This window comes from Mus pahari, chromosome 5 (assembly GCF_900095145.1).
Source record: "Mus pahari chromosome 5, PAHARI_EIJ_v1.1, whole genome shotgun sequence".
Lineage (NCBI taxonomy): Eukaryota > Metazoa > Chordata > Mammalia > Rodentia > Muridae > Mus > Mus pahari.
Window position 1 is genome coordinate 18,074,571 of NC_034594.1, and position 27,507 is coordinate 18,102,077.

General features: G+C 44.7%; 1 protein-coding gene and 1 pseudogene across 3 annotated transcripts in view; both read right to left on the reverse strand.

Annotated features, from left to right (window-relative positions):
• Window positions 1-27,507, reverse strand: part of Mgat4a (alpha-1,3-mannosyl-glycoprotein 4-beta-N-acetylglucosaminyltransferase A) — an 83,962-nt gene that overhangs the window by 33,257 nt on the left and 23,198 nt on the right. The window contains exons 3-5 of one of the 2 annotated variants that reach the window (XM_021197670.2): window positions 12,556-12,696; window positions 9,908-10,048; window positions 3,710-3,843 (exon numbers count right to left, since the gene is read on the reverse strand). In XM_021197670.2, coding sequence (XP_021053329.1) covers window positions 3,710-3,843; window positions 9,908-10,048; window positions 12,556-12,696 — 416 coding nt within the window. Of the gene's footprint in view, window positions 1-3,709; window positions 3,844-9,907; window positions 10,049-12,528; window positions 12,697-27,507 lie in introns of both variants that reach the window. The other variant, XM_021197669.2, reaches the window with a different exon arrangement.
• LOC110321431 lies at window positions 673-2,470 on the reverse strand (annotated as a pseudogene). The gene has a single exon (XR_002380528.2). The product of XR_002380528.2 is annotated as a eukaryotic peptide chain release factor GTP-binding subunit ERF3A pseudogene (transcript).

Below are 27,507 nucleotides of genomic sequence, written 5' to 3' on the forward strand. Positions count from 1 at the left end.
GAACTCTCAGCTCCTCCAGCCCCATGTCTGCCAGGATGCTGCCATGCTTCTGCCCATGATGATAATGGGCTGAACCTGTAAACCTGTAAGCCAGCCCTAATGAAATGTCCTTATAAGAGTTGCCTTGATCGTGGTGTCTGTTCACAGCAGTAAAACCCTAACTAAAACAATAGCCAACAACAACAATAACAGCAGCAAAAGATTTACTGAAAGCTGGCTGGGGCGGATGCACACAGCTGGGGCGGATGCATGCAGCTGGGGTAGAGGCACGCAGCTGGGGTTGGGTTGAGGAACCAGGCTGGGAAGACACAGAAATAAAGTCACAGTGAAGTAGGCATCACAAGCAGGAATAAAGACAAGACAGTCACATCTAAGACACAGCCACCAGAATGCCTATCTGATCACCGCTCCCTTATATTTTATTTTTTAATAAGCACTTATCTACTTGGAGAGAGGGGACATGCCAAGGTGTGCATGTGGAGGTCACAGGGTAACTCTAAATACTATAATTAAACTCTAAGTTAAAAAACAAAAAAACAAAACCTGAAACCAGACCAACCACTTAGGTGACACAAAGAACCCTCCAGAGCAACCAGTTGGTCTGTCTCGCCCTTCTAACGTTCTGAACTGAGAGAGACAGAGGACTACATCATAGCTAATGATGGGGAGAGGTTTGTCAATGGGCAGGAAGTAAGAGAAGGCAGTGTGAAGTAGGCTCTTGCAGTCAATTTTCCGCACAGGAAAATTGTGCAAGGTCATCAAGGAAATGCTTAGTCTTTTTCTGGAACCAGTTTCAAAACTTTTCCAATTGCAATGGTCTTACCCTCATTTCTTAAGGTAAAACGTCCCATCTAAGGGAAGTCCTTAAAGGTCTCCAGGCAGATGGTTCCTGCTGTCCTTAAACGAGCAATGCATACTTGATCTTGTTTTACAAAATGGGTCGAGTCTTACTTTTTTCTCCTGGTTTTTTGTCTACCAAGCAGATTAAGGCTGTTATGGCGACTTCCTCCATACAGGTATGACTATGCAGCACCGCATTAGACCCTGGGCCGATGACGGACTTGTGATCTATAATCACTATCTGGGAATCCAATGTGTGTCCAGCACAACAAAGATTAGTAAGATCACAAAGAACGACTCCTGGAAGAATCTCCCCTCTTCGGTTCCTTTCAGTCTGGTTGTGAGGTCTACATCAGAAAGTACCCCAAGAACTCCCACACTGTACTTTGTCTGGCGTCATTACAAGCTGCTGGCCTTTACAAATAGGTCCAGATTTCAGCTTTCCCAGGGCCACATCCCTGTATCCTTGCACTTATCGACAACCTGATTGGTCCATCAACTGATCTATTTGTCAAATGATCCAGATATGGAATAAATGGTAAGCCAATGTACCAAGGACAGAAATCTGATTGCTCTTTAAGAATTGCTCCCATCAGTCCTAAGCAGGGCATAAAATGAATGTCTTGGGGGGGGGGGAATTGAAGCCAACTTGTTTCAAAACTGGTACGAGTTTCTCTATATTCTTCACATCTCTTACTGCTCCAGTTTATCGTTGGATCATGCATATTATTAATAAGCACAATGAACCGTTTGACACCTGCTGTCTTTGCCAACATTGCATGTTCTCTCATCTGTCCTCCTTTTTCAAATCCAGTCTCAGACTCTCGTTTCCTGGCTGAGATTATCAGTACAGTCAAGTCAGCTTGAGAGGCGCCACCAATCATATTTGGAACAAAACTCTTAGGGCCAGAAGCATCTAGAATTGTAAAATGCTTCTTTTCCGTTTCAAAATAGGTACGACCCACCTCTACTGTTTTACCCTTGTCGCATTCTTCCTGATTTGTGTCTAAGACCCAAGACAAACACCAAGTTTCTCTGTTTTTTTTCTTTAGCTTCTCGTTCATATTCCTCAAGTGTCCTTTGGTCGACCATTCCAGTCAGATTATTTGTCCTCCAATGGTTGTCGTGCCTGCATCAACATGCCCGATGAATTTACGTGTTCTTCCTTAGGAGCTGCTGGTGGTGCCACCACTGACTTAGGTTTTGGTATTTCTTCTTCTTCCTCCATCATTTCTTGGGTACCTTCCTCTGGTGGCCTTCCATCTCCTGAGGAACCAACCCTCTGGCTCTGCTTCACTTATTCTTTGTGCTTCCATGATTCTTCTGGGGGCATTTCAGTCTCTCCATTTCCTACAACAGGTTCTGAAAGTTCCATGCTAACAGTAGAATTAGAACCCTCACACAATGACTGTCCTTGAGAGGACTCCACAGATTCCGAAGGGCCTCCAGGGCTGCTGCCTGCTCATTAACGTTGAGTTGCAGGCTGAAAGCCATGCTGAGGTTATCACACTGGACCTCAACCATTTGGTCCCAGCAGTTGGGTGTGGAGTCCCTGCTGCTGCTGCTGCTGCTGCTGCTGCTGCTGCTGCTCCCGCTGCCACCATCACCACCTCTGCTGGGATCCATGATTGGGGGGGACTCTGTGTGTGTGTGTGTGTGTGTGTGTGTGTGTGTGTGTGTGTGCGCGCGTGTGCCATGCAGTGAAGAGAGGGAGGGATATGGAAGTGGCTGACCTGGGAGGGGCAGGTCGTCGGGCTGGCCCAGGGAGGACGGCAAGACTGGGGAGCTGGCAGCCACTCTCTGACACCCTTGTGACCAAGGCAACAGCAGCTCAACCTTCCTCCTGTGCATGAAAGGATCTCTCCTCCCACCCAACCTCAACTACCACCGCCGGCCTCACTGCTAACACCACGTTTCCACATGGGAATATTTTAATGTGTTTGGACATGGAGCTTCATTTAGAAAATAGTGTCCAGTCAGTTGAACGGCTGTCCAGCTACACAATACTTCATTTATACGAAAACTTAATGTTGCTGCTGATAGCTGCAGGAACTCAAAAACTTACCCATGGATCATAAATTGAAAACAAAAATGACTCTGAAACAAGACCGCAGAATATTTGGAAGCCAGAAAAAAAAAAAAAATGACGCTGGTGCCTTTAATCTTTTAAAGTCCCCACCCCACCCCCCTGGTGTGAAAAAAAAGGTTCCTGATTCAACAACACAAACAAAACAACCCTCTGGTATATGTGTATACAAGCCATAGGAAGAATTAACTTTCTAAAAACTAATGTTTGTATTTGCATGAAGAGCAGCAAGGTCCATTATATGTTCCATAACTGAATTCAGTGGTATGCATGTGTTTGTCACTGAGGCCACATTCACTTGAAAGGAAATGAAGAACTCTGAAATGGTGGGGCTCAGGGGCCTGATATAGCAGTGCAACCCGAAGCGCCTCCACATAAGGGAAGTTAAGGCCTGACCCCGGATCTCACTGGTACCACAGAAGGGTTCTGCCCTAAGTTCCATGCCCACGCCCATGCCCACGCCCAGCCCTTCGCCATTCTAAAACCCACGAGGAGAATCGGCTGAGTCTCTAGAGCAGCGGTTCTCAAGCTTCCTAGTGTGCGACTCTTTAACACACTTCTTCAGGTTGTGGTGAGCCCTACATTGCTACTCAATAACCGTAATTTTGCTACTGTTATGAATCGTAATGTAAATATCTGATATACAGGATAGCAGGATAGCAGAAATGCGACCTCCAGAGGGGCCACAACCCACAGGTCGAGAACCACTGGTTTAAATGCAAATACTTGGCTAGCATCTGACCCCTCAGATCACATATGATGAAAGAAATAACAAGGAATTACCTCTCCTATGAAGACAACTATAACGCAGTCCAGCTTCTCTTCAGGATACAGATTATCAATAAGGGAGTGAAGGGTTTCTATGAGGTAAGATTTAACTTCTCTCTTCACAGTAGGAATTCCCATAACTATTGAAACTGCAAAAAAAAAAGGTAATTATGTGAAGAGATTTTATAATAACAAAAGACTTTATAATCACGAATACAGACAACTTTATAGGGGTAATTGAGGGATTCAATTTTAGAGAGAAGAAATAAAAGGGAATAATATCTATAACACCATAATTCCCTTCCATGTGTCAAGGAGTGTGCAAAGAGCATAGCAAATAAGTGGTCCTAATAAAAGACTATGCCGGGGAGTGGGTAAGAGCACCCGACTGCTCTTCCGAAGGTCCTGAGTTCAAATCCCAGCAACCACATGTTGGCTCACAACCACCCGTAACCGGATCTGACGCCCTCTTCTGGAGTGTCTGAAGACAGCTACAGTGTACTTACATATAATAAATAAATCTTTAAATAAATAAATAAATAAATAAAAGGCTATGCCAAACCAGCTGCTACAACTCGTTACTACACAAGCCTCGCTCAGAAACCCCAAGACTTCTTATGAACGGACATCTTGCATATCAGAAGCTCAAGGGAACCATGAAGAAACATTGGGCAAATACGAAATCTGGGGACAAGCCACAAAATAACCAGCCAGTGCTCTTTAACAGTGTCAAGACAGAGAACTGCTCCAGACAGAACAGGCCAAGGGAGCTTGATGGTGTACTGAAACTTGGGCTCCTGAGTCAGAACAGACAAAGGAACACAGCAAAATCTCCAGTGACATCTGCGATCCATTAGCAATAGAGCATCAGTGTGAACTACCTGGTTTGGGTCCCTGTGCTGAGTATGGATGGTGGAAAAATCTGAGGGTGCTGGGTCCTCCCCTGGCAGAGAGACCTCTGGAAACTAAAGGATCTATACAACACTATAAAGTTCCAGAATTAGAGTTTCTACCATACTGCTTATTAGGAATGCAAACTTACTCCTGCACGGCTGATGTAGTAGGGAGCCATGGATGTAATACAAATTTCACATCTGTTTATGTGTGATTTCCTCTCTGAGACACATAGTAGAGGGGCACTGGAAAAATGAACCCAGCTAAGCTGAGTTTGGAAAAATGAACTGACCTGTGTAGGAAATGCCTTAAACCTCTACCAGCTGCTATGAAGGGCAAGCACCCACATCATCCACACAGGGTTATAAAACTGTGCTAAATCTCAGACAACTCACCCTGAACCACTCACAACAGCCCCTGGACTGCAGCCCTCCTGCAATCAACTCTGTCAAGGAAGCCTTATGGTGTCCATATTTACTGTGGTTAATACATGCTATTAGGGTCTTCATGTGCGACTGAGAGATCAGCACTGTAACCCTAACCCCATTACTTTCATTTCACCACACAATTTAATCTGGCTCAGTAATTTTGGGGATTCCATATATTGTGCCCCTGAACTGATTTCATTTCAAAGTCTTTTTAGATTTTTTACCTTAAAGCCGTAAAGCATTAATATTCTAGGCACTCTATATACACCACAGTTAAGTGTTGAAAATAATCTTAAACCAGGTGAGATGGCACACACCTTTAATCCTAGCACTTGGGAGGCAGAGGTAGGCAGAGCTCAAGGCCAGTCTGGTTCCAGAAAAGCCAAGGCTACAGAGAGACCCTGTCTCAAACAAAACAAAAGTGAATCTTCATCATAGAACAGCTTACTGGAGATGTCAACAAATACTCAGGATTCCAAAGCCAGAAGGAAGTTTAAAGACCAAGCCTGGCTCTACCTTCATGGTCTGCAGCAAGGATACTAAGTAGCAAGAAAGTGGTGGAAGGAACCGCCCCTAAGACCCTGCTCTTTGACTTTAGAGACAGTTGCCAGTGCCTGGAGATTTATTCTGCGTGTTCTGCACCTATTAGTAAAAGACAGCGCTCTAGGTGTCAGGCATAAAACGGTGAGAGCTGCTTAAGCAATGTCTGCTTTCTCGAGCCTTAGGAGAGCTGAGGAAGCACATTCCAGAAGAGGAAGCGGTAGGATGCTGAAGACACAATGGTCTTGACATAATCCAGACTTGCTCAGCAGGAACAGAATGGTTCTAAGGCAGAACGAGTCTCCGAGGGGAGAGTCTGGGGTTGAGCCTACCAGTCTGAGTTCAGTTCTGTGCAGAAGAGACATCGTGAGGTTTTGAGAGGGGAAGTCACACCCCAATTCTAGAACTTACTTTAAACCAGAAAGGGAAAACAAAACACCTAGAAACTATCTACATGTAGTGGTCCCAATCTTCCGCTACTCAGACTCCCTTCCTTTAGAGTCAGCCCCGCCCTGCTCTTGGCATTCACTGTTAGCTTAGCCTTTCTTGTTACCCTCTAGCTTTACTTCCTCTTTCACTGGGCACTAGCTGCTGGTGAACTTGTGACTGAGCCCTGGATGATCTCACTCAAGACACACTTCTTCAGCCGCTTATTCATCATCACTCACAGAATCAAACCTAACTCGGACTTCCCCTGTGAGTCCCAGATCTATCTCCCTGCTTGACATGTCCCTGTGTCAGCAGCTCAACGCTTCCCCAAAACGTGTCCATGTTTAACATCTTTTCTTCTCTTGGAAACCAATGCTGCAAGCGGCAGAGATGGCTTAATACTGAGGATAGGTTCCACAGAGGATCTGAGTTTGGTTTCCAGTACCCACATCAGGTGGCTCACAATGGCCTGTAACTCCAGGGGACTGGACACACCTGACCTCCCTGGGCACCACACTCACACGCAGGCATCCCCTATTCAGACACTTGAGTTCCATAGTTAAAAAACAATACAAATAAATCTTAAACAGTGCTGCAGAGCACGTTTTACTCTCCTGGGTCTCTGCAAACAGTCTGCCATCTGTTCAGTTACTCCGTCTGGAATCTTAGAAGTCTCCATGGCCATTTCCTCCAGCCCAGCCCCCATCAGTCCCTATGTGCTCAAAAAACTTAGCAAAACCCTCCAAACCCACCTAATGTCTCAAGTGGATACCTAAAAGGGTAAGTGCCCTGCCATTGAGCCACCCGGACCTCTCCTCACTTCTGCTTTGAAACAGACTCTTCTAAGTTGCTCAGGTTGGTCTTGAACCCAGTCTGTTGCCCAGAGAGGCTGTGACCTCAAGTTTCCCACCTCAGTCTCCTGAGTACTTGAGAGTGCCTATGTCTCCAGACCCGACTTACTGGATCAACTCTTAGCATATCTGAGTTTCAGCCATAACTACTAACATGGAAAGCAAACACTTGTAACTGGTCTCTTCTAACAGTTGGGTACCATTTTATGGGTGCCATTCCCTTGCTCATCCTTTCAAAATAAATCAAACCATTTATTTGCTCCACCAGCTCATTTTTACAGATCGCCTCCCTATTGTTGGCCATGCTATACTTGCAGATGCCACCGCTCTGTCATCCGTGTTGGCTGTGCCCAGCTACTCCAGCCACTGGTGTGTGTGGGAGGACCAAGGGGCTGTGTGGGAGAACTTCAGAATCCCAGCCTGTCTCTTCGGACCAGCCAACACCTGGAGCATTGCCCCTCCCCCGAGCCTGAGGATGGCTTTGCAGATGCTCTGGGATGAAGCAGACTGACTACTGAAGAACAGAACCTCTAGCAAGCAGCAGCTCTGCTTGGATGGAGAAAAGGACGCTCTTGACACAAAATCCCTATTTATTACACAGGTTCCGAGCTCCCGAAAAACATGAATCCCAGAAATCATGTGCAAAATAACTTTTCTATATATGTTTTTCTAAGCAGAGGTCAATGGCTTCTTTTAAGGACACCTTAAGGGTTCTTAGCTCTAGAACCGCTAGGGATTGTCTAAGGGTTTAGGAAAGAGAGCTTTGGTTTTTTTAAGTTAAATAAAGATGTTCCCCACACTTCAAGATGACTGCTTTTACTATGTTTTAAAAACAGCACTCATTTTATAGACTGTGGACTTTTTAAAAACTAGATGGTCAAGATCTTGGAGAGTTTATAATGGATAAAATGAGTGAGATCAAAGAAATACGTTTAAAGGAAGACAGAGTGTCAGCCATCAAACCAGAAGAGCTCACTAGATAAGAACTTGCTAGAGATCGTCAACGTTCCAAATGACTTGGGGGAGACTGAGTTGAGGGGACCTCATCTCACTGTGGAGCCCTGCCTGGTCTGGAAGTCATGAACATCTGCCTGCCTCTGCTTGAAATGAAAGTGCAGCCTAAATTGGATATGGAACCTTACCCAGACTGGCTATTACAGGGGGATATCAATGTTGCCTTTTAAAAATAATTAGCAATTGACATTCTAAAGACAGTAGCTAACAGTGTCCTATACACACACGAGAGTTTCTATATCCAGCCCCTGAAGGACGGATGCCTCGCCTCAACAAATACTTCTTGAATTAATAATATATAAAAAAAAAAGTTAATCTGAATGGGCTAGCGTAAGACACACAACTTCTATAGGAAGATCATACCTTGTTGTAAGTTGTTTATAAGACATAAAGATAGAAGAACCACAGGAAGATGGATACAGAGGCTTAGTAACATGGTAACATAATAACTAATAACATTGTAACAGCTCAAATGACCAGAGATAAAGAGAAAGATGCTTAAGGTATCCAGAGTTGTGGATCCAACTCTGTGGAGGAGAGCTCGTCTAGCATGCACCGGGCCCTGGGTACAAACACAAGAACTGCACAAAGGAAAAGCCAGCTAAAGCAACCCACAGGCTGGGGAAACAGCTCAGCTACAAAGATCACCTGCTGCTCTTGTAGAGGACCTGGGTTCTATTCCCAGCACCCACGTGGTGGTTCCCAACCACATCTAACCCCAGGTCCAGGAGAGGTCTGAGGGTGGCAGTCCTATTATCCCACAGGATGGGGTTCAACCCATAAAGTTAAATCAAAAAAAAAAAAAAAAAAAGACATTAACACAAAAATGAAATTCAATCTGGCAAGGATGGCACACACCTGAGATCCCAGTGGGGAGGGGGGGAAGCTTGGCCTACATAGTGAGACCTCTTTTTTTTTAATGTATTAATTTATTTATTTAATGTATGCGAGTACACTGTTGCTGTCTTCAGACACAATAGGAAAGGGCATAGGACCCCATTACAGATGGTTGTGAGCCACCATGTGGTTGCTGGGAATTGAACTCAGGACCTCTGGAAGAGCAGTCAATGCTTTTAACCGCTGAGCCATCTCTCCAGCCTGAAACCTCATTTTAAAAAAAATCCCCGAACAACAAAGGCAGAAGAATTTTAGTATCTCTAGAATTATTGTTTCCCCAATTGTAATATTTTAGTCTCTACATTTAAATCTATGAAGAAAAAGTCAACCTAAAATGTCCAAATTCAATTAAGTCAAAAATTTTAAAGTCTCTCAGAGGAAACTTCCAGAACTGCATGGACGGGAAAAGCACAGCAATCGCAGGTGTTCCCACGTGGGATGCTCCTGAGAGCAAGGCTCGGCCTCTACGTGTGTGTGTGTGTGTGTGTGTGTGTGTGTGTGTGTGTGTATAGGGGGGGAGCAGGTGTTCCCACACGGGATGCTCCTGAGAGCAACGCTCGGCCTCTACGTGTGTGTGTGTGTGTGTGTGTGTGTGTGTGTGTGTGTAGGGGGGGGTGGCAGAGCAGACTGGAGACAAACACCTAGGCAGGATTGTGACGAGCCATTAATGCCGGACTCAGACATGGGGGAAGGGTCATTTCTCTACCTCCCCATTTTTTAAATAGAAAGCTGACAAAGGTTCAAGGTTTATCTTCCTGAACTACATGTGTACTGATTCTGTTTTGATATATGGAAGAGATGTGCAGATATTAAATATATATATTTAATATATAAATATATTATATCAATAAATTATATATAATTTAACAACCACAATTTAATATAATTTAATATCAATAGTTATATATTTTAATAGTGTTAATATAATAATTTAAATGTAAACATATTAATTATATTAATATATTGATATGCTAATGGTATGAATTAATACAATATTAATAGTTATTTTTAATTATTGAATTTAATATAGTAATTATATTAATATATATTAAATATACATGTATATTTAATTTTACTCCTTTGTCTTGCTAGACACCTTCCCAATGGTCAACCAACCCCTCCAAATCATAGTTCCAATAGCAGGAGCACAGTGAACACACCTCCTGTTCTTCCACTGCCAATCTGTACGGCGGGCTGAAGGCTTCTTTCATTTTGCAATAGATGAGGCAAATGATAATAAATACTTGGCACGTGAAGTGATTTTTTGCTTGTCAACTCTTTTAGAAGCTTTATGGTATTATCTGAAACACAGAAAGACAATTTATGTATCAGGAACCCCTTACCTTCTGGAAGTCGCTGCCGATTCTCTTTTGAAACTTAGCTGAGAACACAGGAAAACCAACCAGGCAGGCACTAATGACACAGCAGTCTACAAAGGAAGTTGCAGCAAGCACACTGGCCACCGCTCAATTTCACTTTCCTGTCTTTTTCTCTTTTCTTTCCTAAAGACAGGTTGTTGATACATATAGCCCACGTAGTCTCAAATCTTCCATGAAGCCTTGTTCTTCCATGCCAGGCATGGGCCACTGTCCTGCCTAACTTTCATTTCCTTTATGCATCAGCATTTCATCAAACTTTCATATAGAAGATACATTTCCCTAGTCACTGAAAAACTTTAGAAGTATGGAACGCTCAGCACGTGTCAATCTAAAAGTGGTTTCAGTTTCATCTAGAGGAAGCGATGAGTCACTGAACAGGGTATGGAGTAAAAATTTCTGTTAATTAGACAATAGTGCTGTAAATTCTCACTCAACTGAGTCTTCGCCTTCTAAACAAGGCAGTCGGCATCATGGACTCGTGGCTACAATGACATGAAAGATATGACTTGAGGGATGGAGAGATAGGCTCAGTGGTGACAGTACCGGCGGCTCTTTCAAAGCTCCTGGCTCACATGTGCCAGGAGATCTAACGCTCTCTTCTAGCTTCACTGGGCGCCCCTCACATGTGGTACACAGACATAATGCAGACAAGAACACCCATATCAAACCCACAAAAAAATATATTACATCATACATAAAATTAAACTTGAATTCCATGTGAGAAGAATCAGTAAGTTACAATATCCTATTCCACCCCAGCAATCACCAGCAGATTGAAGGATGCTAAATGTCAGTCACTGTCCTAGATAGCAGAATCAAAGGCCCTAACACAGTCTGTCCTGTGACTCAGTCGTTTCACTTGGTCCACAAATACCTAATTGCTTTCTGTCTTGTTCCAGAAATGGTGTGTTTGGAAATCGCCTGCCATCAAAACAGAATCTAATGACGACCACAAGGGCTGCCAGAAATGTAACTAAACGCTACTCAAAAATGTTTCTCACAGAGCTGTGATTTGGAAGGGCAAAAGTGACCCAGGAAAACATTCATTTGCTAATTATAGAAGGAAATGCTTCATTTGCTGTGGTCTATGATTAGCACATTAGCTAGGAAAGTATTTCAGTTGGTGTGGGGAGTACACTAAGCACTTGCAAGGCTGAATCAGGAGGCTCACAAGTCTGAGGCCAGCCTGGGCTACATAAGTTACTTCTTGAACAGCCTGTGCCATAAAGTCTTAGACCATTAAAATAAAATTTTAATGCAAATAGTATTTTGAAGAATAATGACACCAGACACTGTGGTGTGCACCTTTTATCCCAGCCCTCTAGAGCCTGAGGGAGGTAGATCTCTGTGAGTTCGAGCCCCATCTGGTCCACATAGCAAGTTCCATGGCAGCCAGAGCTACAGAGCAAGTCACTGGCTCAAAAACCAAACAAACAAAATGACAAGGTAAAAATGCTCAATAGTATAATTTTAAGGAGTAAACATTTGTTTTAAAAAGACTAAAAGGAAACAATAAAAAGAGTTGACAGAAATCTCCAGCGATTTCCTTTCGGCTGGGTCCACCTGTAATTGTAAATGCTACATAGTGACAAAATACACCAGCATCTTCAGTAGGAGAGGGAGAAACACACAACTTTAACACTGAGGGCAGGTGTTGGTACCAAGATGAAAGGCATCCCTGTCTGACTCTGTTTAGAGACCATGAAGCTGAGTCTAAAGCACTGATGTAGAAAGAGCCCGGGAGCCCAGGACATTGGTATAAAAACAGGGAACAACTCCATCAGGAGAGGCAAGACACCAATGACCAGAATCCCCAAGGAGGCAATGCTCAGATACTCTCCAGGTATGCACTGTAACCCAGGCTTCTTCCCTATTATCATTCAGATGCAAGAACAAGGATTGTTCAAGCAGCTTACAGATTCCCCAGAAGCCATCTAAGATCAAGCACTGGTTATATCATAAGCACGCTGAAATAAAAGTTAAAATTTATTTATTTTACAACACTTATTCAAGTGTATGTGTGTATTTATTTGTAGGTCAGAGGGCAGTGTGGGAAGGGACTCAGCCTGTACTCCATGTGGGACCTGGGAACTGAACTAGGCTTGGCATCAAGCTGCTTTACCCACTGAGCCATCTCGCTGACCCAAAAATTAAAATTTACTCCCATGTGATACAGGTTCTTCGTTACTACTGATAAAATGTATGTGACCGAAATGCAACAGTGCATATCAAAATCATATCCAGCAATGGATAAAAAAAGTGCATTTATAATCCACCAGAATGGCAAACGTTGAGATCTATTTTTTTCTGAAAAGGGCTACACGTGCTGGCTGCTAAACTATTCACAAGCCTCTCAGGTCCTGCTCCATACAAATCCTTGAACCCTATGCCTTGTAAAGTACCTGAGATTGAACTCAGAGAAGTCTTACTTCCATTAGTCTCTGCTCCAGCTCTGCGGAACCGCTGGACAATGGTGTTTAGCTCTGAGGAGCGCTGAGATATCCTATGTTCGGCCACTCGAAGACGTTCTTTTAGAGCGAGGAATTCTCGTTGATAAGCAATTAGTTTTTCTAGAGGAAACATGAAAAAAGAAACCATTAGTATGCTTTGTCTTTTAGTATATGTATTTAAAATAAAATAATACACGGTTCCAGCTTATGGTAGGAGGTTAGGCATGGCTCCTGGAGGAGAACGCACTACTGCCGTTTTCCCAAACCAATTCTAATTTCTAACTGTCCCTCTTCACCCCTCATCAAAGAAGCTTCTTTTGGTAACAGAAGTAAACTATTATAGTCAAATATGCTCAAAATACAAAGAACAAATGACAGAGACGGAGGTCAAAATGATGGTGAGAGCCTGCTGCTAATGTCTTCTAGATGTGACAAGGAGGCTTGCACCTGCGAAATCTCAATTATATGGCTGTCTAAATGAAGCCTACATAATGATACTACCAGTTGACGTACCAATGTGCACAGGGTTAATTTTACAAGCCCCTACACCCCTAGATAAATAACTATAGGCAGCCAGTGGCTGGGGAGGGAGGAAGGATCAGCTCTCCCCAGGGATGAACTCCATGACAGGTTGTCCAACCCCAGACGGTCAGCCCTAAGTACACGGATAGACTTACAAGTGCACAGAGGTTCTTCTGCTCCCACAGAAGCACTAGGGGGAAATCAGGAATGTTAGAAACATGGGTCGTCTCTTCAAAGGGAGGGAGAAGCGTACAACCTGTTTTCCACCCAGCAGCTGGGAGCAGACTTGCATAATAGCCTGGTAACCTTTTCTGTGTGGCCAGACCAAATTAGATCCTCCCCTAGACTCTTATCTTGAGTTTGTCTCAGTCAATCTATAGCATGGTAGTCTCCCTCCCACCCCACCCCACCCTGCTTTATCTTGAATTTGTCCTCTATTAATCTACAGAACCTATCTTTATGGAAAATGTCACGTGTACTTTACAAAGAGTTCAAGGTAGTCACGACTCAAGCTTTGTTATACAAATGAGAATGAGTTCATTATCACCACATCTTAGTCAGAGTTTTACTGCTGTGGACAGACACCATGACCAAGCCAACTCTTATAAAGGACAACATTTAATTGGGGCTGGCAAATAGGTTCAGAGAGACAGTCCACTGTCTACAAGGTGGGAGCATGGCAGCATTCAGGTAGGCATGGTGCAGGACGAGCTAAGAGTTCTACCTGGCTCCCAGGCAGATAGGATCTTAAAGCCCACACCCACAGTGACACACTTCCTCCAACAAGGCCACACCTCCAAATAGTGCCACTCTGTGGGCTAAACATATTCAAACCACCATCAGGAAACTTTTTCCAAATTATGTGTGATAAATATGCCTTTTTAAAAAAGCTACCTAGCCAGGCATGGTGGTGCACACTTTTATTCCCAGCACTCAGGAGGCAGAGGCAGGCGGATTTCTGAATTCAAGGCCAGACTGGTCTACATAGTGAGTTCCAGGACAGCCAGGGCTATACAGAGAAACCCTGTCTTGAAATCCTTCCCCCCCACCACCACCAAAAAAAAAGCTACCTGAGGTCAGACACTCAAAGTTTGTACCAAAACCACCTTGAGTCAGGTTGAACTGAACTGCCTTCTTTCCATGGTGGTCACAGAGACCCCTGAACATTTCCATATAAGCAACAGCAAATGGACACAGTAGGCTGCATGGTCATACATATAAACATGTACATAAGACACGTATCTGTGAGAGTTAAAGAAGAGGCAGTCATGAATTTTGGAGGGTGTTGAGGATGACACAGGAGGAACTAGAAGAAAAGGGTTGGGGGGGAGTGACTAGGATACAGTATCATGCATAAAATTCTAAAAAATAACTTAATTAAATATAAAAATTATCTGTACGTAAGCGCTTTCAAAACTTAAAGATGTATGCTTGTAAAAAAAAAAAAGCAAGCTAACAGAACTTCAGGAACAGATAGATACATTTAGTCAATATCTTGCAAGAAAATACTCACTGCACTAGAAATGAAAATCAAAATGGGAGGCAGAGGCAGGCAGATTTCTGAATTCGAGGCCATCCTGGTCTACAAAGTGAGTTCCAGGACAGCCAGGGCTATACAGAGAAACCCTGTCACGAAAAACAAAAACAAAAACAAACAAAACAAAACAAAAAAATCAAAATGGGTTCTTGTTTGTTGAACAGCGCCCCAACTAATTCTGCACTTAGTAACCATAAGATATAAACACTATACCACACCTCACAGAGAAGCCCTGTCTGAAAGAAGAGGAAGACACAATCTGTAAAGCTGGGGCTAAGACCAGGGAAGGCACTGCCCACTGTCCCTCCTTCAGGTACACACAGCAAACTCTCAGGAAGTCTGGGACAGGGTGATGAGCTGGCACAAGTCCAGTCCCCTCCTCCCACCCCGCTTCCAACACCAAGAGGCAAAGACACAAGCTGCCGTACCCACTTCCCGAGCGGGATGCAAGAGGACACGAATAAGACAGCACTGTGCCCAGGAAAGTCTTGTAAGAAAGTTCACACTGTGTCCCGTTTACTGACATGAGTGAAGATGACGTGGTTTATCCATACTCTGCATTTCTTGCATTTCTGTGTAAACTCCTAAGAAAACAAATGCCAAGACACCATTTATAAACACAAAACTAGAAAAATATAAACATGGTGATGGGAGCCGAGGTCCTGGCTTCTCAGAAGACCGAAGCAGGAGGCACACTGGAGGCCAGGAATTCAGTCTGACACCAGAGCAAGACCTCAGCTCAAAAGCAGAACCACGAACAATAATGTGGAATGATTATCACAGGAGGCAAGATTTATGAACAACAACTACTGATGTTAGCTGGGGGTTAGGGGAAAGATAGAAATCACCCCTTATCCCTGAATGGGAAGATCCAGGTTTGTAAAACAATTTTCCTCTAACCTAAGTAACACCGCAAGTCAACACTTAACAAAATGACAACTGGGGAAGGAAGGCCTATGTACATTCTAAAATTTATCTGGAACAATAGCACTTTTAAAGTGTCTGGAAAACAATATGGAGAGTGTGGTCTGATATCAGGTCCTATCCTCAGGGTACAGATGTGTGGGTCCCTGAGCCTGGAGACCGTAGACAAGCAAGATCAGCCACATAATTGGACAGATCAGCAAGCTGGCCACTCTCCACATAAGCAAGCAGAGTAACGTCACTCCCCGTAAGACCCAGGCACTGCCTAGACATTGGTTTTTGAATATCAGTTAGCACTCAAAGGAACTAGAACTCATTGGAGAAAAATAACTTCAAGGTAGTAATATTATTAAATCACACAAAAAAGCTAATGGTGTAGCTCAGTGGATAAAGGCACTTGCTGCCCAAGCATGGAGATCGATCCAAGTTCAAGTCCCAGAACCCAAGTAATGGTGGAAGGAAAGAATCAACTTCACAAAGCTGTCCTCTGGCTTCCACAGGCAAACTGGCCTCCACACTGCCCACACATACACACAAGAATACATTTTTTTGATAGACAAAAAAAAACGATAGGACATTGACAAAAAGATGTAAAACTACATAAGAAACTCTCACTAGCTACATGGGGCAATTTAAGTAACAAAACTAAACTACTGATGGCAACAGATTATAACCCACTGAATAAAACTAGAATCAAGGAGTTCATACCAGTAATAGACCATAACCTCTCAGATGAGGGCAGAGGACCTTACAGGAGAACGCCAGTTACTAACAGTCAGAGGGAGGACCAGCAGCAGGGGGTAGTAACTGTGTCAGGTAAGAAACAAACATGGAAACGCTAACTACCAGGTCCAAGTCTGGGAAGAAATGAGGTATTTACATCATCTCAAAGAATCTCCCCACCAACTACTCATTTTACACAGGAAAAAAATGCTAATTTGAAAGTGGAGAAACTTGGCAGACATCTCTTAAGTTCACATCGGCAATAACAGGACTGCTACCAGCACCTCCCGAGATCCACCGAGAACAAGGCTCATTAGGCGGTGCTCCTGCCAAGGCCACGGAATCTCAGTCTAATCTGGAGGAAACAGAAGACTCCACAAACCCGAGACAACGCATGAAGCAAAGAGCGCGAACCTCAAACGGTGTGGAAGGTCAGCAAGATGAAGACCAAGGGGACGCCCAAGATTAAAGGCCAGGGAGGCTAACCGCTACAACAGGAACACAGCTCAGAATGGATCCTGAATGAGATTACAGAAATCCAAACTAAGAAGGTATCAGGACCACTGTTAGGAAACCATACGAGAGACTGAGGGTTGGGGAGGCAGCGCTCGTGCCTTTTAGAAAAATCAGCACTCTAAATCACTTTCTGAACGCTGCTCTTAGTCCAAAGTCTATGGTGAGGAAAGGTTCCAGGTAGGCAGGCCCCGCTTTGCTTCTGAATCTACCCTTCCATACCAAGGAGTCTCGCAGAAAGCCAAGAACTTTCTAGAAGTTTTTAGAACATCCTTAGAATTTTTCCTATTTATATGTCCTAGAAACTTAGTTCAAACTTTTAATAAACACAAAAACCCCTCCACATGTTTATACAATTCCCGTTTTCATTCTGTAGAGAAATCCCTGCATTTGCCTTGTTTTCAATCATTTGCATTCTGTCAGGGACCATGGCAGGAAGCTGAGGGTAGCTCATGCTACCTCTTCCTAAGTGGGCACCTGGTTCTGCTTACTGTTTTGTTCCCCTTATCGGTGGGATCTAAAGTGGAAAAAAATCCAAAGCATGACACTGTTGATGCTTGATCCTTCTGTGGAAATGACAATTTTCTGGGGTTTAATAATTTAAAGTAAGTTTTAGACCCACTCTAGGAAAGAAAGCCTGATGTATCATATAAATGGACAGCAGTATGTAAGTCAAAAATAGAAAAGAATTTTTTTTTTTTTTTAAGAAACAGAACCTTCTATTTAACAGGATAAAGAGGCTTACTAGTGAATTTTGCGAACGTTAAAGTTAACAAAAATTATACCCATATGTTTGTTTTGGTTTTGTTTTTAAGAAGTTAAGATTTATCAAATTCTGGTTGGAAAGAATGTTAGTTACTTGCTTTGTCCCTGAATGAAAAATAAAATAAAATAAAATAAAATAAAGGAGGACATGACGGCTCCCAAAGTACAGAGAGTTTTATTGTAGATACAAGGGAGAGTCCAGGCTGACCATGGCCCACAGACTAACCTGAACTGTGAGAGGAGGGTGAGGGAGGGAGAGCAAGAGGGGAACAAGAGGGCAGCCTGGGCTAAGAGAACCTGGGTTAAGAGCCAGCCTGGGTAAAGTAGTCAAAATGGCTGGGTTCTATGCAGCTCAGGCTGGGGGAGGGAAGTGGAAGCCCAGCCCCTGGGGGTGGAGGCTGGAGTGGGGGGGCTGCTGGGAGGGGGTTCTGAGACATGCTGGGAGAGCCCCCTGGTACTGCGTGAGTCCTGGGGGGGGGGGATGAGACCTGAAAGTCCCGACTCTCTCTGTCCTACCTGGCATTCAGCACAGACACACACACACACAGACACACACACACACAGACACACACAGACACACACACACAGAGACACACACACACACACACAGACACACACACACACACACACACAGATGAACAACTCAGAAACACCACTCTTAAGCTTAAAGGCTTAATTTTCAGGAATCCACTCTGAATTACTCGGAGAGATAATTATATTTCACTTTATTAAAAAAGAATTCGCATTGGTGGTTCTTACACAGCCGACTTAAAACGGAAAGACGGGCCTCTGTAAGAAACTGGAGGCAAGGTCCCACTGACAAAGTTCTCAAACAGGCTGAGAGAAAGGGAGGGAGCAGAGGGAGAGGGGAGGGGGAGGGGAGAAAGGACAAGGGGAGGAGGAAGAGGAGGAGGAGGAGAAGAAAGAAGAGGAGGAAGAGGAGGTGAGAAGAAAGAGATCCAGGGTTCCAAAGGCAGTTTGGGGTGCTAAAGCACACTGTAAGAGGATCTCAAATGGAAAGAGTAAATCTGTGTATTTATCAGGCCCCCCCCAGAGCTGCTTTGTCTAAAGACTCCTCACAGGCCCGCAACACAGCTAGGAGAAAGATGAAAACCCTGCTCAGATTCCAATGATTCCGCCTCTGTCTAAAGACCAGTGATGCCTTTCTCTTCCACACTGAAGGTGGTCCCACACGGGCACCCCACTGAGTTGGAGGAACGGCATGTTTCCCACAACAGGCCAACCTAGATAGGGTCTTTATGCAAACAGCAAGCCCACACTCTGGCGGAGAGCAAACTTAGAAAAACCAGATTGGTCCAATTTAAGCAATAACAGTACTAACGACTTCAGACCACCTTGGGGGACCACATCTCCGCCAGAACTGCTTTAACTGTGCATGTTCCAGCTCCCTGCCCAATCCTCCTCTATTTAAACCCACATCCCATGTGGGAACCTTGATGATGGCCTTGGGGTCACTAGACCCTTTATCTGTTTCTCTTCCCAGTGTGGCCGCTGATGATGTTTTGTTTCTACTTTCTGCCCTTCATCTTTTACTGGCATATACTGGAAGGACCGACCAGACAAGCAGGCAGGCTGTTAGAGACGAAGAGAGTCCTGACTTTTGCCCTAAAAGTCCAGTTACAAACAAGAATAGACAGGCAACACTCATAAAAATACCAGCTGTCTCCACTTCCTCAACATTAACCTCCATGTAAGACAGCTGGAAGGGCTGTTAAAGCCAGAATCGCACTCTTCCCTCCAGAAATAATGCTACTTCTCTAGCTGAGAGGGGAGGCCTGAGATTTGCTGAGGTTTTCCCTGTCATGGAGGGCCACAGACCATCCATCCACTCAGAAGAGGCCAACATTGTCCTAGAACTTAGACCCAAGAAGCCCGGGAGTTTATGGCGTTAGCCCTTCCCCAAGCTCCTTCTTTACTTCCTTCCTGTTACCCACAGGAACACATAGGCAGGAAACTAACTAAAACATGTTGAGCCACAAAGCACAAGATGGCGCAGGAGGTTCTCGGAGACTATCTGGAACACAGTCAAAGGTGTCTTCTAAGGGTTCTGCTGAATTACCCCGGGAGACATCTGGAGGACCCATCACATCACCAGGAACTCTGAAAAGGCCCACCCACGCTCACAGGGGAAAGTGGGGCTCATAAGTGAACGTGATCAGACTCTCTCTTTCTTTTCTCTCTCTCTCTCTCTCTCTCTCTCTCTCTCTCTCTCTCGATTTATTTATTTATTTATTTATTTATTTATTTATTTATTTATTTATTTATATGAGTGCGCCTTAGCTGTCTTCAGACACACCAGAAGAGGGCATCAGATCTCATTACAGATGGTTGAGAGCTACCATGTGGTTGCTGGGAATTGAACTCAGGACCTCTATAGGAGCAGTCAGTGCTCTTAACTGCTGAGCCATCTCCCTCCACTTTCTAAAGGTAAAACAAGGAATGAGATTAACTCATTTCTGATTTCTCTATACCTCAGAACAAGATCCTTATTAGCGTGTGTAATGACCAGAAAAGCTCGGAAACACAACTGCTCTTTCTCTCCAGCACCTCTTAGTACATCGTTAAGAGGATTATTCAAAACTGCATTTGAGTACAGGTTTGGTAAGTAACCAAAAAGGAAAATGAATGCCATTGTATGGCACTACAAGACTAATTTCCTTAGAAGTACATTCTTAATCTAAACAGATTTGCTCCGTCTTCCTAGGGGAAGAAGCTGTATCTTTTGTAATTTCATTTAAAGACCTAAATTCCATTATCATAGTGAAGTTAGAGGTGGAAGAGTTGTGTAACTTAGGAGGGTACACATTTTAGTAGACTAAGCTTCTTTACAAAGAGAGAGAGAGAGAGAGAGAGACAGTGTGGGGCTGGAGAGATGGCTCAGTGGCTGAGAGCACAGAGGTCTTCCCAGCACCCACATAACAGCCTACAATCATCCATAACGCTCATCCATTTACTGAAAATACCCATTTCTAGATGTGGTGTGGCTCAGCCCTTACCAACACACCTTTAATCCCAAACAATGAAGGTAAAGTTAGTTTATAGAAGGACACAGTCGCGTTTGAAAGTGATGTCTGATTGAGTGGCTAACAAAGTGACAAATCAGAGAAAGATTTTTTTTCAGAATAGAATCTGCCCAACTTTCATGAAGAGGCAAAGGAAGATGCAGGTGGTTTCAGCATGAGAGTTTTACAGAGATGGGTTTAAGAGAGAACAAGCTAGACGCAGGTGAAATTAGAATGAGCCAGAAAATGAGAAGAAGCCAAAAGATGAGAACAGACTGTCAGAATTAGTTTGAGGCCAAGCAGAGCAAAAAGTCAGAGGCTGAGAGAAGCCAGATTGAATGAGTCAGCTTGCAAAGGAGTTTGAGCCAGAACAGTTGAGTTGAACCAGTCAGCCAGAGCTCAGAAAGGACTAGAAAGGATGAACTTATTCAGCAACAAGTCACAGAGGCTGAAAACATTCTAGGACCAGGCCTAGGTTAGCAGACACAGGCAGTAAGCCTCCCAGACAATAATTTCAACAGGAGAATAAAAGTTACTTTTACAGAGGGTAGGTACGAGGGGAGGGCAAATGATTTGGGATTGGGGTACATACTGTGAAATTCACAAAGAATAAACAAGAAACAAAATATTTTTTAAAGGATAAAATTCAGTCTGAGAATTACCATTTGAGTTTACCAAACTCTATAAACCCAAGATAATGCAACAGGCTCTAAGATGGCTTGGTGATCCTGGGGTGCCCAGCCCAGCCCAGCCCAACCCCTCACCTTGAGTGTGAGAAGAAAAAAAGCTTTGTTCTCATGAACAGAATATATGATAAAGCAGATAGATGGGTCTCACCTCTGGGATGATGGACTATTTAAGACTGTCTTGCTAGCAAATGTCCTCTCTATAAAGACCCCCTCCATCTCCACCCTAAGCTGGCTTTGAAGAAACAAGAAGCTGAATGAAACAAGAAGCCCATATAAGCAAGAACTCAAGAGCTACCTCCAGCCAAGAGCTAGCAGGAGACTTGGCTTCATGCCTACAACCATGAAGAATGAATTCAGCCAACAACCTCAAAGATTCTAGACACAAACTCTTCCCCAGGCAAGTCTCAAGATGGTGGTACAGGTGGATGGCACCTTCAGTTCAGATTTCTGAGACCCTTCCTCACACCCCCCCACACACACACACACCCTGGAGAGTATCCTGGTCTACAGACACTGAGCTCATACAGTGAATGCTAATGTTAGCCACAAGAACTGTGGCAATTTGTAAAGCATATAAATGTATATATGCTACTAAAAGACAACTATTGACGTTTATTATGAAGTTGTCCATAAAGACAGTTTTAGAGTGTGAATTTCCAGTTGAAGGATTTTTATGAGATCAAGAAGTCTGTAAAAGACACACTCTCTGTTCCTGCTATGTACCATTAAAGGCCAAGTGTTATAAACAATAATTCTCTAGCAAGCAGAAGGCACAAAAGGGTGAAGTCCTTGGAACCCAGGCATCAACAGACTGATGTCTCTGAATGTCTCTTTACCTTGTCTGTTCTATATGGGGACTAGAAAAGGGACCAACCTGGGGTACCAACAGGTGCACAAAAAAAGCAACCAAAAAAAGTCCACAGGGCTGGAGAGACGCTTGGCAGTTATGAGCGCTTGCTGCTCTTACAGAGGATCAGAGTTCGGATCCCAGCACCCATGTCAGATGGCTAACAATCACCTATAACTCCATTCCAAGGGATCGGATACCCTCTTCTGGCCTCTGCTGGTGCAACATCCATGAATGGAGGAGGGAAGAGGAAAGGGAGGAGGAGGAGCAGGGGCACTGGGGAGAGGGAGGGAGATGTCAGGCTCACTACAGCCAAGGGCTATGTATAAGGCTACATGCCACACAGGAAGTTCAGATGAATACTATTCTACTCTAGCCACACACACCTCAAGAAGAATCCCGATCCCATTCCTCCTACCCCATCAATTACAGCCAAGGTCCTGGTCACATGAACATGCAGAATATACTTCATACAACTCAGGGTTGAAGGCTTTTTCCCTACTCCAGCAGTATTATCTCCCCAATGAGGGGGTCAGCGGAGACCACACGGAAGGATAACTTCTTCCGGTCAGGAGTGTCCACAGAGGCCTTCTGGAGTAGTACCTACCTGCCCACACAGGAATGTCTCCCTGCTGGGAATCAAAGGCCATGTCAGGTTCCCAGATTCCTACCTACCGACCCCTACCTGGGAATAAGGAGCCTGGGTGCAGCTCTCAGAAACTCCCTGGGTCTCGTATATCCGCAGCTGGCACTACAGTGGCATAGCAGTGCTTAGTGTGAGGTCTCAAACCCAGGACAAATGCTAAGATGCTTACTACCATATCTGAGCAGACTCTGGCCTCCAGCTTCTCCCAGCATCCCTCACAGTCCCTACGCTTGTATTGTGACTGGCATACCCCACCCCCTTCTCTAATCTTCTGCCACCCAGGGACAGAGCTGGGCTGCCCTTCCCCCAGTGGCTCGTCCCTATATAATCCAGCCATTTTGGCTACTCTGGTCCTTTCCGTCTCTTGGTCTCTTTGTCTTCTCCTCCTGCCTCCCCTCCCCTCCCCGGCTCCTTCACATGGCATAGCTCAGTCTGCTGGTCATGTCCACCCTGGACTCTTCCAGATGATTCTGGCTGTCTTCTCCCTCGTATATACAATGAGCCTCCACCGTACTCAGGAGTAGTCACATTCTCCTTTTTTATTTTTTCCATTCACCTAGCACCCCTTGTCCATTTGCCTCCCTCACTCCAACCCTTCAGTCCCCATCAACTCTGGAATCCACTGGCTGACCCTGATTGCCCTGCCAACTTTCTCCTCTACAAAGATGCAGCTACAAACCCTTAAAAGGCTCCTACCGATCTCTCTGAAAGACCTCTAGTGTCACCTGAGACCATCCCTTGCTGCAACATGACCAAACTACTCAGAATTCTCCAAACACACTCAACAGTGACAATGTAGGACCATACTCCCAGCCAAACCGTCTCCATCCATCTTCAGTTCTGTTGGGCCTGATCTCCCCCCCCCCAAATCATCCCAGCTGGGCCTGTTGACGGTTGACCATCCTTCATGATGGAGGGGACAGGAAGGAAGGGTCATGGGACTATCACCTGAGTATCCCTACCCCTTGCAGTAGTATGTAATTCTGCCCTAATTTCACAGGGTCTGGGAGAATAGGGGAAAGATATAGGTCAGGAGGCACAAGGAAAATGTGTTATAACGACACAATGGGGAGGCCAACATCCTGCTGTGCAGAATTTCCAATGTGGCTGCTTTAATGTCGCTTCCACTCTTGTCCATAACCCCTGACCCACTGGTCTGTAAGGAAGCCTATGCAATCATTGGTTCTCTTAGGTGACCTCTGAGAACTGTACCTCTGTTTGTTAGGACTTTAGAAGGAGGGGTACATGTTGTTTATGTGTCTCCCAGGGAAGTAACTATAGCAGCAGCATTGCACCCTTAGTTCAGCCACCTTAACTGCCATCCAGCCGCATCCTTCTTCCTTCCTTTCCTGAAACTTGGTCTACCTCTGAGCCTCCTGGTGGATCTTGGAAGCCTGCGAGGAAGATGGTTGGAACGCCTGCTGACAAAACCTCACAGTTAAGTAGGAAAAAGAACTAGTTTACAGTGCCTTAGATACAAAGTAGCTACACAGAGAACAAAGGTCTGGAGAGTTATCACAACCACGCAGCAGGGGGTTGTCTCAGCAAAGCAAGTCTAGAGGAAACAGGTGCAGCCGGCAAGAACTGAACAGCAGTAGAATAGTACAGGGCACACCGAGGCCCTCTAGCAGGAGGTCAGACAGCATAACAAAGGGTTGCAAGTCCAACAGAGACTTAATGCCCAAGGCTGTTGGGGGGTGGGAGGCTAATAATAATAACAACAATAATAATCATAAAGCTTATGCTTAGTTAAGCCACACAGCTCATAGAATTAACTTAGGTACAAGCAGCTACTTAAAGTTTTACACCAGTTGGCAGATGCCAGCTTAGGGCTAGCCATGCAGGTGGCCTTTCTGATGACAAGTCCCAGGGGTCAACTATGCCAGCTCTTTTCTGTACTCTAGGAATCCTGCTCTAGTACTTCTCCACTCAGCCCCAAACGCCAACAAAGGCAGAGCAGCTTAGATTCTCTTAGATTGTTTTTACACTGTGAGAAAGTGGTCAAGGTCAAGACACACAGTTCAGGGGTTAAGCACTGGTTTAGCATGCATGAGGCCCTAGGTTCAATCCCCAATGCCAACAAAAGAAACCAATCAATAATTTATGGAGAATGTATCAAATATTACATATCTAAACTACTTATGATTGTAGTAATACAATACTGCATACCAAGTAAAACTTATGACACAGGAAACAATTATCCTACAGTAAACAATATAAGTTATGTGCCTGGCATGATGGCCATTTTAAAGATGATGGCAAGGCAAGATGGCTTGCTACCAAGCCTGAGGACCTGAGTTCAATTCCCAAGACCTACATGGTGGAAGGAAAGAACCAACTCCTCCAAGTTGTCCTGACCTCCATACACACACACACGCACACACGCACACACACACACACACACACACACACACACACACAGAGTATATCCTTTATTACTATTATTATTATTAATACAAGGGTCTTTGTGTATACAGTTCTCACACGTTTTTGTTCTGTGGTATGCAATTTTGTGTGGAGGCTGGAGATCAATGCTGGGCGCCTTCCTTTATTGCTCTTCATCTTATAAGGAACAGTCTCTCACTGAAGGCAAAGCTCAACATTGTGGCTAGACTAGCTGGTCACGCCCCCCCATAAGCCTCCTGTCTCCCCCACCACCAGGATTACCAAAAGGAAAAAGGCAGCTTTTTGCATACATACTGTGGGTGGGGGTGGGGGTCAGAACCCAAGGCCTCATGGTTATGTAGCTAAGGCTACCCCACCACCCCAGCCTATAGTGCTCAGACTTTTGTTCTCAAAATAATCAGTAAACTTTAAATAGCTTTTATGTGAATTATACCAATATTCATATTAGCAATCAATGTTAGAATCTATCACAAATAAGATGCTATAAAAGTCAGGACACATTGAAAACACCAGCAAAGCTGGGCATGGTGACACGTGCCCCATACCTGAGAGGTTAACACGGAAGGATTATGGGTCTGAGTGTAGTCCGAGCTACACAGGGATGCCCTTTCTCAACAACACAGAACAAAGCAAACAATAAAAAGAGTGACATGCTTTATCCAATCTCATGCATGTCTGGCTTAGCCAAAAACAACTCGACTCTCACAACTATGCCTGCTCCCGTACCACAGGCCCCTCACTTACTACTATGGAATAGTCTCATACTCATGAGCCTCCCGAACAGGCTAGGGGTCCTGGTTCCTTCTAGATTACATTCTGAGAGCCACTAGTACAGAAAAACGAAAGCCAAAGGTTCCAAATGCCACCACTGCCGCTGCCGCAGATTCCTCTCACTGGCCTTTAAAACCCCCCGGCGTTTGCATCCCACTAAGCGAAGGTGGCCAGTCCTCCTCCTGTCTGTGTGCTGATGGAGATGAGATGCTTTATCCAGACATTCGCCATCCAGTGGGTCTACAGCTGGACAACTGTGCCTATCTCCAAGATCTACTTGGCAGTTTTTCTGAAGTACCACCAAAAAGCCAGTTAGCTAATGTTCTGTAATAACCCAATGTTCTCAATTTAGTCTCCTCTAATATGTCACCCTTGAATAATTTCCTTTCAGAGTTAAGAATACAGGCAGCATAGATTCCAGACAACCTGAAGCACAGCACATGCCTGAACGGCTTTCCAACCTGGAAAAATCCGATTAGGAGACTGTTTTAGGAGATGGCTGCCAGCCAGCTAAGCTGAAGGGAAAATAATACCCATTCCCAGTCCAAGGGGCCCAACTGTCAGCGCTAATACATAAACAAGACAGGCTGCTGGCCAACTTGGCAGAGCAGAGGTTCACACTCTGGCCCCTCTTAGGACTGGTTTTGAAATCGAGTTCTCATTTATAATGCCTAAGGACCCTTTTCACATACACAGGCAGCGTGGCCACAGCAGTGATCTTATGAGCTGGATTTTCAGAGCCCCCCCCCTTACAAAAAAGCTACTCTTCATAGCACCTGATGAGGCAGGGGTGCCTGGCTTCTGGCAAAAAGGCAAGTGGAGGCTCACAAATCCTCTCCCCATGAAAGCAACTACAAGGGTGGTTAAGAGTCAAAAGCAGCCATTTCAGTTACTCTGGAAATAAACCAAAGCCAGTCCACAGACTGGCAAGTGTTCATTCATTAAAAAAAAAAAAAAAAAAAGCCTGGCTTTGGGTTCTAAAGAACAGCACAAAGCCTCCTGCACTTTCTTGCTGAAGCCACCCTTATCCTTCCCCAGTTCTGCCCTGTCAGAAGGTCAGCAAGGGATGGGGAGGCAGGACTTGGACACTAACTTCCCTGATCCCCCAAAGAGCTCATCTGATGCCCGGTGTTGCCAGTGCACTTAGCAATGGACAGGCAGAACAAAGACTATAGCCCCAGGCTCTTGCTGCATTTGGAGTGGGCAATGGGCTGGCAGACCAGCCAGACACTCAACAGGAGTCCCCAGAAGACAGCTCTATGAGGCTTAAAATGCTCTTATAAATGCCAAGTTGACCAGAGGCTACGAGCATACACAGCAGCAATCGGAGCTACACACACACACACACACACACACACACACACACACACACGGAGGGAGAAGAGTCCATGCTGGGAGGGGGGTGCAGCCCAGAAGGCAGCTGTCCACTTGGCCCCACAACTGAGAAGTCTTACAGTACTGGATGATTGCCTTCCCCCAGGATTGAGCTGAACCCCACACTGTGTGGACACCAGTGTGAGTATAACTGATATGATCATAAAAAGAGAAAGAGCTATATAAAGAAA